General features: G+C 48.0%; 1 protein-coding gene across 1 annotated transcript in view; it reads right to left on the bottom strand.

The window, feature by feature from the left end:
- fbxw4 (F-box and WD repeat domain containing 4) overlaps nucleotides 1–12,598 on the bottom strand; it is a 293,683-nt gene that overhangs the window by 237,807 nt on the left and 43,278 nt on the right. The window contains exon 2 of the mRNA XM_034184427.1: nucleotides 4,663–4,758. Coding sequence (XP_034040318.1) covers nucleotides 4,663–4,758 — 96 coding nt within the window. The remainder of the gene's footprint in view (nucleotides 1–4,662; nucleotides 4,759–12,598) is intronic.

The following is a 12,598-nucleotide window of genomic DNA, read 5'->3' as shown; positions in this document are numbered from 1 at the left end:
CACATCAGGCAGGCCTCTTCATTTTCTGGTTTTAAAACTAATCTTAAAACCCACTTTTATGCACTGGCTTTTAACCCAGAATGAGATTCTTGATCTGTTTTGGCTGTTTTTACTTGTTTTAGTTAAATTATTATTATTATTTTTTTTTTTGTACTATGTGGTTTGTAACCCTTTATATGTCCCTTTGTGTACAGCACTTTGTTTCAGCTGCAGCTGTTTTTTTTTAAGTGCTTTACAAATAAAGTTGATTTGATTTCAATAAATCAAATTAAATTGAACTGAACAAGGAATCAATGTACTGTGTCACAAACTAAAGAATTGATGAAGGGCGCCGTGAACGAGGAATCACGGTATGATGGCACAAATGAGAAATGATGCCGTGAACGAGGAATCTGTGCACGCCAGCACGAAGAAGGAACGGGCAGTGTGTAATTCACTTCTGCACATGTGATGACTGACAGCAGTCTTTGTCACGCCTCCTGCGGAAATATAGAGTTTTGTAACCTGACGACTGATTAGTTTCGTTAATGAAATGGAAATAAACTTTGCTGTGAAACATTTGTGTATTCAGTGCTTGGCAGTCATTTCCTGCTTCCTATTTCCTTCCTCAGCGTCCTCGGGACCAGAAATAGATGGTGTTCATGTTCCACTCACAGCTGTAAAAGTCATTAAACACGATGAACACGGCGGCCCAAAACAGATCACCTCTGAAGGACAAACCGCAATCATGACTCAGTCCAAACTCAAGACGCTGGACAACAACAAAGCTGCACTCTGTACGGTTTCTCCAATCACAGAAGACCCAAACTCCTTCAGGGCTGTCTGGTCTCCTTCATGCACAGATATATTTATAGATATATACATAAATAGATATATAGTTTTCAGAGAATTTCAAAGTAAAGTTTGAGGAAATTTTAATGCGTCTTTTTCTTGTAATGTCCGTCATACTCATATTGTTGTTTTCATTTAATACAAAACCAGAAGCATCACTGGGAATCTTTTCTTTCCTGCCTAAATACCTCAAGACCTTAACTCCGCCCACACACAGGATTAGGAACTTAGGGTCTTAACTTTTAGCGTGAGACTGGTTGAAACGACTCAGACTCCTTACAAATGTAACGTCCATCACAGTGGAATTGTCCAACACAATGATAATGAACTTTCCACTTAAAATCCTTTTGAGATGTTTCTCCAGAAACTTGCATTGTTCTACAGTGAAAACCTTGAATGTCAACAGGAACTGAATCAACGTGACGTTCAGATGATAAAGTCATTTATTCATGAATAAGTGGAAGACTGAAGTAAGTGTATTCTGTTCAAAAAGGAAATGAACAGAATTGACTGCAATTGTGATCAATGAGGCAAACCCACCCAACAGCAACATCAGGAAGGAGGAGCACGAGAAAACCAAGAAGCACCAAGAACTGAAGGAGCAACAAACCGAGAAGCGCCAAGATCTGAAGGAGCAACAAACGGAGAAGCGCCAAGAACTGAAGGAGCAACAAACCGAGAAGCGCCAAGAACTGAAGGAACAACAAACCGAGAAGCGCCAAGAACTGAAGGAGCAACAAACCGAGAAGCGCCAAGAACTGAAGGAGCAACAAACCAAGAAGCGCCAAGAACTGAAGGAGCAACAAACCGAGACGCGCCAAGAACTGAAGGAGCAACAAACCGAGACGCGCCAAGATCTGAAGGAGCAACAAATCGAGAAGCGCCAAGAACTGAAGGAGCAACAAACCGAGAAGCGCCAAGAACTGAAGGAGCAACAAACCGAGAAGCGCCAAGATCTGAAGGAGCAACAAACCAACAAGCGCCAAGAACTGAAGGAGCAACAAACCAACAAGCGCCAAGAACTGAAGGAGCAACAAACCAACAAGCGCCAAGAACTGAAGGAGCAAACAAACCGACAAGCGCCAAGAACTGAAGGAGCAAACAAACCGACAAGCGCCAAGAACTGAAGGAGCAACAAACCGACAAGCGCCAAGAACTGAAGGAGCAACAAACCGACAAGCGCCAAGAACTGAAGGAGCAACAAACCGAGAAGCGCCAAGAACTGAAGGAGCAACAAACCGAGAAGCGCCAAGAACTGAAGGAGCAACAAACCGAGAAGCGCCAAGAACTGAAGGAACAACAAACCGAGAAGCACCAAGAACTGAAGGAGCAAACAAACCGAGAAGCACCAAGATCTGAAGGAGCAAACAAACCGAGAAGCACCAAGATCTGAAGGAGCAACAAACCAACAAGCGCCAAGAACTGAAGGAGCAAGTGGAACAGATGTGGAAGTCCAAAGTGGTCCCACTGGTAACAGGAGTACTAGGAGCTGTAACCCCCAAACTGGAAGAGTGACCCCAACAGATTCCAGGAACAACATCAGATGTGCAACCATAATGCTTTTATTGTGAAGTGCACATTCAGGAAACAGTTCTTTACATTTGGGGAAATACTGCCGGTACTCAGAAAAGGAAACAACACGAGTGACGCATCGTTACAAATCACACTCAATAATATCAATAATGTCTTTAATTCCATTTGAAATAAACGTCTCAAACGAGTGCATCTTGGATTGAATTTGAGCATCATCAAATTTTACTAAGACTCTATAAGAACCACCAGAGTACCGACTACCACAGCCAAGAGACCGACTTTTACTAGTTACCACATCAACCTGGAGGAGGCCAAGCACTCATCCACACTATTCACTTCCTGCCAGAGGGGGGCAGCAACGTCCTGGAGTGACAACAGTCCAAACTGGAGCCAGGAGGCCAAACCTACCCAGGAAGCCACACCTACCCAGGAGGCCAAACCTACCCAGGCAGCAGAGCAGAGGGGGGCTGAGGGGAGCTCACCAGGCCCCCCAGGTTTTAGAATGCTCTAGAGATAACAACCCAGATTTAGGCTTGAAAACAGAAACTTGGAGTAATTTTTGTTTTTACTTTTACTGCAGGTGCTTATTTAGGAATTTTACTTTTACTTGATATATTTTCTGTCCTCCTCCCACAGCTGCTGCGGGGACTTTAGAGGACATGTGTCTGAGCTGTCCCACATCCAAGGACACCTCAGAGAACTTTACAACCTGGTCTTCACTGACTGACGTCTGTGTGTGAGTCGAAACCAGGGAAGGACAATTACACAACAGACGCTCAAACACACAGACAGACGCACAGACAGGGACACACACAGACGCACAGACAGACAGACACACCCAAACACACAGACGCACAGACAGACAGACACACCCAAACACACAGACGCACAGACAGACAGAGACAGACACACAGAAACACTCAAACGCACAGATGCACAGGGACAGACACAAAGACGCACAGACAGACACTCAAACGCAGAGACGCACAGAGACACAGGGACAGACACTCAAACGCACAGAAAGACACTCAAACGCACAGACAGACACTCAGACAGATAGACGCACAGACAGACACACAGACGCACAGAGACACTCAAACACACAGACGCACAGACAGACGCACAGAGACACACAGACAGACACTCAAACGCACAGACAGACGCACAGACGCACAGACAGATGCACAGAGACACACAGACAGACACTCAAACGCACAGACAGACGCACAGACGCACAGACAGATGCACAGACAGACACACAGGGACAGACACACAGACGCACAGAGACACAGGGACAGACACACAGACAGACACTCAAACGCACAGAGACACAGGGACAGACACACAGACAGACACTCAAACGCACAGACAGACGCACAGACAGACACTCAAACGCATAGGGACACAGCGACAGACACACAGACAGACGCACAGACAGACACTCAAATGCACAGACACACAGGGACACAGCGACAGACGCACAGACAGACAGACGCGCAGACAGACGCGCAGACACAGACGCGCAGACAGACAGACGCACAGACAGACGCACAGACAGACACACAGACAGACACTAAAACGCATAGGGACACAGCGACAGACACACAGACAGACAGACGCACAGACAGACACTCAAATGCACAGACGCACAGGGACACAGCGACAGACACACAGACAGACGCGCAGACACACAGACGCGCAGACACAGACGCGCAGACACAGACACGCAGACAGACACTCAAACGCGCAGACAGACAGACGCACAGACAGACAGACGCACAGACACACAGACAGACACTCAAACGCACAGACAGACAGACGCACAGACAGACAGACGCACAGACAGACGCACAGACACACAAACGCACAGACACTCAAACGCACAGACAGACAGACGCACAGACAGACGCACAGACAGACGCACAGACAGACAGACGCACAGACAGACGCACAGACAGACACTCAAACGTACAGACGCACAGGGACAGACAGACGCACAGACACACAGACAGACACTCAAACGTACAGACGCACAGGGACAGACACAAAGATGCACAGGGACACAGGGACAGTCACACAGACGCACACACAGACAGACGCACACACGCACACAGACACAGACGCACAGACGCACACACAGACAGACGCACACACACACAGACGCACAGACGCACACAGACGCACACACAGACGCACAGACGCACACACAGGGACAGACGCACACACAGGGACAGACGCACACACAGGGACAGACACACAGATGCACACACAGACACACACACACACACGGGGTCTTACCTTTGATGGTGTGTTTGTTGGGACAGAGAAACCATGGCAACAGTAGCAGGAAGAGGAAATAAACCAGGGAGAAGAGACTGTAGCGAAAAAGACAACCTGCAGAGACAAAAACAGACAAGTCACGTCCACATGGTTTGGAGGACAGACCACACATATGACGTCCACAATGAAACACAAAACACACAGTCTAAAAATCTACAACATGAAAACCACAAAACCCCAAAGAACAAGAGCAAAAACAGTGAGTGAAGCTAAATGTCACATGACTCTGCTGCTCAACATGTAGACCTGGGTTCAAATCCCGCTGACGCCTCCCGTTTCTGAACTTGAACAAGAAACTACGACCTGCTGTGGAGGTAGGAGGTTCAGGGCACCGCGACCGGCCCTGCAGTACAAGAACCAGCTGTGCAAGGTTCTCAAACAGTCAAGAGATGCCTCGTAACCACAGCGAGCTCCGACATGTGACACTGACGTCTGTCTGTCTGTGCGTCTGTGTGTCACTACAAAAAAAAAAAAAAAAAACCATCAACACGTAAGAGAACCAAAATGAGGCCTACCAATATATAAAGGTCTACATCAACAGCTGTGGCTTGTATATACCACATATGAGCACCAGTGAACAAAGGCTCAAACTGAAACTACTGTCCTTTGAACTACACACTTACAAAAAAAAAAAAAAACAGTATATAAAAAGATTTCCAAACTGGACGCTGTGTTTTATCCGGGACGTCATCTGACTAGCACAGGAATTGTGAAAAGACGTGGACATCAGCACTTTTTTGGCACATTGAGATAGACGTGTGGAGGAATTCCGCGCGTCGCGGCGGTGCCGCATGGCGCAAAGCAACGCCGTGATGAAGCCTCACGGGACATGTTCTGGCATGTCCAGGCACAGCCACAATTACTCAGATAATCACTCGATGAAAAAACCACAGACAGCTGTCTGAACGCCATCTCAAAGCCATCCTGTGAGACCAAAATGGAGGTGGTTTTGTCTCGCTCCAGTAGCGAATCCATCGTGACGCGCTCGGCTTTCCATGACAAAATCTCTTGTTAAAAGTGACATCTGCCAGAAAATGGTTGATGTCCAGCTCTTGTGATAACCAGAGAAATGGCACACGATGGTCACGGATCCAGACAGCCATCCGTTTAGAAATGAAATGGTCGTTCAGCCTGTCGATGGTGGCTTCGGAGCGCGGCGCACCCCACAGCCGCTGGGGGCCGTCCTTAAAGCGACAGTAACACTCCTTATTCTCTACCAAGCCCGTAACATTTTCACCAAAAGCCAGATAAATTTTTCTAATGGTTTTCAGCAAACAAACATCAGGCTTCGTGCTAAATTTTCAAGAACAAAACTGACCCAATAAAAATGGCCACTGATGTTTTGAAAGAAAATGTTAAACAAAGATAAAACTGAAGTTATTGTACTTGGCCCCACAAATCTTAGAAACATGGTGTCTAACCAGATCCTTACTCTGGATGGCATTACCCTGACCTCTAGTAATACTGTGAGAAATCTTGGAGTCATTTTTGATCAGGATATGTCATTCAAAGCGCATATTAAACAAATATGTAGGACTGCTTTTTTGCATTTACGCAATATCTCTAAAATCAGAAAGGTCTTGTCTCAGAGTGATGCTGAAAAACTAATTCATGCATTTATTTCCTCTAGGCTGGACTATTGTAATTCATTATTATCAGGTTGTCCTAAAAGTTCCCTGAAAAGCCTTCAGTTAATTCAAAATGCTGCAGCTAGAGTACTGACGGGGACTAGAAGGAGAGAGCATATCTCACCCATATTGGCCTCTCTTCATTGGCTTCCTGTTAATTCTAGAATAGAATTTAAAATTCTTCTTCTTACTTATAAGGTTTTGAATAATCAGGTCCCATCTTATCTTAGGGACCTCATAGTACCATATCACCCCAATAGAGCGCTTCGCTCTCAGACTGCAGGCTTACTTGTAGTTCCTAGGGTTTGTAAGAGTAGAATGGGAGGCAGAGCCTTCAGCTTTCAGGCTCCTCTCCTGTGGAACCAGCTCCCAATTCAGATCAGGGAGACAGACACCCTCTCTACTTTTAAGATTAGGCTTAAAACTTTCCTTTTTGCTAAAGCTTATAGTTAGGGCTGGATCAGGTGACCCTGAACCATCCCTTAGTTATGCTGCTATAGACTTAGACTGCTGGGGGGTTCCCATGATGCACTGTTTCTTTCTCTTTTTGCTCTGTATGCACCACTCTGCATTTAATCATTAGTGATTGATCTCTGCTCCCCTCCACAGCATGTCTTTTTCCTGGTTCTCTCCCTCAGCCCCAACCAGTCCCAGCAGAAGACTGCCCCTCCCTGAGCCTGGTTCTGCTGGAGGTTTCTTCCTGTTAAAAGGGAGTTTTTCCTTCCCACTGTCGCCAAGTGCTTGCTCACAGGGGGTCGTTTTGACCGTTGGGGTTTTTCTGTAATTATTGTATGGCTTTTGCCTTACAATATAAAGCGCCTTGGGGCGACTGTTTGTTGTGATTTGGCGCTATATAAATAAAATTGATTGATTGATTGATTGATTAAAAAAACTCTTTTTTACACTTTCATGCTGAGTGCTGATGTGACAAAAATAGAGCTTAATTAGATTCCTTGACCTTGAAAATGTAGGCTTGGACTCCAAGATCATAGATTTAGGTCACATATTAGCAGAAATAGATCATTTTCAAATTTCACAGCAATCATTTTGAAAACACCTGAATTCTAAAAAATGCCCAAAGATGCCCGCTTGGCATACTTGAGATCCCCATTCTGCATGGTCTGAAGATACAAAATCTGTAAAAATCTCCTGGGAGTTCTTCCATGCAAAGTTTGTGAAATTTCTGCTGGATGATCAGCATATTGCAAAATTTATTATCTATACTGAAAATCAGTTGTTTACAGATGAGGTGGAACTGATGTAGTACTGGTTTCATTCAGCAGGGGGTGCTATGTAGACCTAATGTGAGCATTATGTGAGACGGCCTCTCTTTCAAAGAGACGTTTCATGGAGGGTTTGAGATTTCCTCAGAGCTCAGACTGAGCACTGATAAGTATTTCGATGAAGGTGCGGCACCGAGATCGAAGGACACGGCTCACCCTTTATTTATACATGAAAAGGTCAAGCTGCACCAACCATTTGTGTTCCGGTGGCGCTGCAGGCGTGTCCCGGCTGACCTCACTGTCCAGCTTTTGTGGCGAGATCAGAAAAACCTGCTTGATGACGTGCATCAAGAATCAATGCGTATAAAATAACACTTACACCCGCAATAAAGCAAATGACGTCTGCCCCGTCCACACAGCTGAGTCTGGGGTTGTGTTAGGTTTGAAATATTTAATGACCAAATATGTAGAGCAGTTCCCCTGGGGGGTCAAGAATGTGATGCGTCTTGTTTTTGACTCTGCAAACAGACAAACAGGCGTCACAACATTGTGTAAGACTCATGGAGCTGCATTTCTTTAAAATGTCAATACATATCGAACGGACACCCAAATATTGTGATACAAGTACACTGTCCCAAAACCAAGCGGTACCCGACTACCCTCTGAAGAGACCTGGTACCAACTGCTTAGTGCCCAAGACTCACAACGACACAGTGAGACAGGAAGAACCAGGACCCTAAAGACGTAGACCTTCATTCTCCTACAGCTCCTACAAAGACATCAGCATCAAACACCTCTGACCTTTGACTTCCCAACTCCATAAGCTCTTCCCAGGCCTCCGTGCACCCCAAAGGCCCATGAACGTCACAGCTGAGATAAGGTAGAGAGAAGCCCCGTCACCCAAATCAAACACTTTGACAATCGAGACAGACCACAAAGAAGCAGCCATACTGAGGCCGATAGTCAACGGGCGCTTGCAGAGGTAGGACGCGGTAAGTGGTTGACTTCTTGGGTGTGAAGCCAAACTGTTCTGGTCAGTGAGCAGCAGGAGACTGAAACTTGTTTTGTTAAGAATAATGCTTGGAACAACCTGTGCAGGAACAGACAGCACCGTGACACACCTGTATGATCCAGATGACCTTTTCCTTTTCAGAGCGAGACAAGAAGTCCTCTCTTCCAGTCCATGGAGATGACACCTGTCTTCCAGATTGAAACAAAGACTGTTTGTAACTACGAGCTGCCCTCAGCTGTTTCAGCACCTGTGTGACCTCACAGAGATCAGGTGGGTCACTGCTGACTGGGGGATCCGTCACCTCAACCTTGACACGTGGAACTTCCAACATCCTGACAGTTAGGATCCGGCTCAAAGGGACCGCACAGAAGAGACAACGAAGACCCGCCACTGTGCAGCGTGGCGAGAGACACAGACAGAGACAGACAGAGAGAGAGAGAGAGAGAGAGAGAGAGAGAGAGAGAGAGAGAGAGAGAGAGAGACAGAGAGAGACAGACAGAGAGAGACAGAAAGAGACAGAGACAGAGAGAGAGACAGAAAGAGAGAGAGAGATTTGAGATTTAAAAACACCTTTATTCACAACAGGTAAAGTACATCATTTACATTGGTGACATGGGCTTCTGAGTTTTTTTTTTTTCTCATCAGAAATGAAGCACCAAGCTCCCAGTCCGTACAGATGAAAGAACATCATTCCTACACCACATTGTCCGAAAGGTGTCCATGTTATCAGTCAGAGCATAAAACTAGAATTCCACCCTAATCCGGGCCGCCAAGAGTCCCTTCAGCATAAGCTCAGGGTCCACCGACCCCAGAGCCAAAACACAGTTTTTCCGAGTCTTCCAGATGGCCAGCTTGGCAAGTCCACAAAGCAGGTTAATCAACACATGCAAATCCCTGGAGTGTGCGCGATATTTCTGACAAAAAATAAACAATTCCATAGTGAACGGCAACCCCAACCCACGAAACCACTTCCCCAGCAACCCAAACAGCCCTCCCAAGCGATGACACTGTGCAAAAACATGGTAAATAGTTTCCCTGAGCAGACAGAATGGACAAGCCCCATCCACCCCTGGATCCAGGTGTGCCAGATACCCGTTCGTAGCCAAAAGCCCATGCACAATCCTCCACTGAAGATCCCCTGTACGTTTGTCGACCGGAGGTTTGTACAGGCTACGCCAGCACCCCACAGGAGACACGGCGGCACCAAAAAACCCTGACCACTTCGACGACGCCAACCCTGCCAACGAGCGTAAGTGTAACACCTTAACGCAGGCAAAGTAGAGTGCCTTTTTGCCAATACCCTCAAACTCTCCCAAAACAGGTGACCTGAAAGATAGGAGAGCCCCCTGCTCCTCCTGCCACCCCCCCCCACAGAGGGCGAGACTATTAGAGAGGGGAACACGTATTCACAGTCATCATCCCACTGGTCAGACAGAATACGAGTCTCAGCAAACGCTCTGTGGGGCCCCGGCAGGGAAGCACAGACCTCCTCCACCACCCTAAGCAGCATCCTGGAGGACCGAACTCCCGACGCCTCCCTCAGCCTCCCAACAGACGTGCGCAGCAGATGACCCAGTTTGGTGCACCCCGCCGCCCTCAGGCGGGACCGCAGAGTGGCAGATGACAAAGCAGGAGAACAAACAAAGTCATTGAAGAAGAGGGGTTCCTCAAACAGCCACATCCCTGGTGTACCGACAGCGTCCCTGCACACGGAGAGGACCCGCCATGCTTGGAGAACAGAACGGTAAAAATCTGAGGTACACGTCCCACCGACGTCCCACTGACGTAGGAGGAACAGATGTTTGTCGTATCCCAAAGCAGCCTCCCTTCTCAGCAGGACACGGGCAGTATCCTGCCAGCTCAAACCCGAGCCATACAACAGTCTCTGAGCAGCCCGCAGCCTGAAGGCCGACACCCGAGCAGCAATGTCCACCAACCCTTGATCTCCTTCGTGAAGAGGCATATACAGCACGGGAGCCCTGATCCAGTGATGACCCGACCAGAAAAAATCCACCAACATCCGCTGCAGCTGCTCAATAAGGCCATGTGGTGGAGGGAGAACAGACAGTCTGTGCCACAGCGCCGAAGCGGCCAAGTTATTAGCGACCAGAACCCGCCCCCTGTAAGACAACTGGGGCAGCAACCATTGACATTTGGACAGTCTGGCACACACCTTCTCCACCATGCCCTCCCAATTCTCCTGACAATACCCTTCCGTTCCCAGAAACACACCCAGCACCTTCAACCCCTCCACTCCCCACCGCAAACCATGCGGCAGATGGGGAGCAGCAGCGTCCCGCCACCTCCCCATCAGAACAGCCTCACTCTTCCCCCAATTTACCCTAGCAGCAGTTCCCGTCTCATAAAGCCGTAAACTATCCAATAACTCATCAACATCCGCCTGATTCTTAACAAAAACCGTGATGTCATCTGCATATGCCGAGAGCACCAGAGGAGCACCTTGGTGAAAGCCCGGCAAAACAAGGCCAGACAGCCGGGCCCTGAGGCGACACAAAAGCGGTTCAATAACTACAGAATACAGTTGACCCGAAATGGGGCAGCCCTGTTGTATACCCCGTGTCACGGGGACAGGGCAGGTCAGCCCTCCCCCTACCTTAACCAAAACTGAAGCCCCGTGGTACAGTACCTTAACAAAAGAAATAAACCCGTCACCAAAACCAAACGCCCTCAAAGCAGAGAACAAAAACCCGTGGTGAACCCGATCAAACGCCTTTTCTTGATCCAGTGACACAAACCCACAATCCAAGACCCCCATAGTACACAAATCAAACATATCTCTCATCAAAAAAAGATTGTCCAAAATAGTTCTATCAGGCACACAATAAGACTGATCCTTGTGAATGATCAAATCCAAAACAGTCTTTAACCTGTTCGCCAACACCTTAGAAAAAAGTTTGTAATCCGCACAAAGAAGTGCGACTGGCCTCCAATTCTGCAACGAAGCTAGATCCCCTTTCTTAGGCAAAAGGGACAGAACAGCACGGCAACACGACGTGGGCAGACACCCAGTCGCGATGCTCTCCTGCAACATTTCCAAAATATCCACCCCAAGAACACCCCAGAAATGTCTATAGAAGTCCACCGAAAGGCCATCGATGCCTGGAGCTTTCCCAGATGCCATCTGGCGTACCGCCACCGTCAGTTCCTCCAGCGTGATGGGGGAGTCCAGGGCCTCTCGCTCCGAGGCCACCAGCTGGGGGAGATCCTGTAGAAGACCATCCGCACAGGCCTCGTCACAGTCAGCAACACCGTATAGAGCCGAATAGAAGTCCCTCGCATGTCTCCGCATCTCCGCCGCGTCACTCGTCACCCGTCCATCAGGAAGGCGAAGACAGGTCAGCACCTGCTGATGAGATGTGGTCTTCTCCAGGTTGAAGAAGAAGGAGCTAGGCGCATCCATGTCCCTAATGTTCGCAAAACGTGCCCTCACCATCGCCCCTTTCGCCCTCTCATGCAACAGTGCGCCCAGCGCCGCCTTCTTCCCTTGCAACAGACTATGCCGATCAGGAGCCCCCCCCCGCGTGCAGATCAGCTTGAATATTCATAATATCCCTCTCCAACGTTGCAATAGCTACCTTAACCTTAGCCGTGGAATAAGAAGCATACTGTTGACACAAGACCCGAACCTGGGTCTTGCCAGCCTCCCACCACTGACACACCGTCCCGAACATCCCCTTCTGTCCCCTCCAAAATTCCCAAAAGGTCTCAATTAACCCACAAAACGCCCTGTCAAGCAAAAGTTTAGTATTGAATTTCCAGTAAGTGGTGACTCGCGCAGTGTGTGAGTGGAACAATTCCATAGTGACAAGATGGTGATCCGAAAAACCAACCGGCTGGATACAACTCCTGCACAATCTATTCCGAAACGAGTGTGATATATAAATCCAGTCAAGCCTAGCTGCGGACACCACCCCATCCGAAACCCGAACCCACGTGTACTGTCTGTCTTGAGGATATACAACCCTCCATGTGTCCAATAAACCCACCTCCCGTAAACACCCCGCCAGTGT

Source organism: Thalassophryne amazonica, chromosome 13, assembly GCF_902500255.1.
Source record: "Thalassophryne amazonica chromosome 13, fThaAma1.1, whole genome shotgun sequence".
NCBI lineage: Eukaryota > Metazoa > Chordata > Actinopteri > Batrachoidiformes > Batrachoididae > Thalassophryne > Thalassophryne amazonica.
The sequence above is the reverse complement of the archived record's forward strand: the minus strand, read 5'-3'. Positions and strand labels throughout refer to the sequence as shown.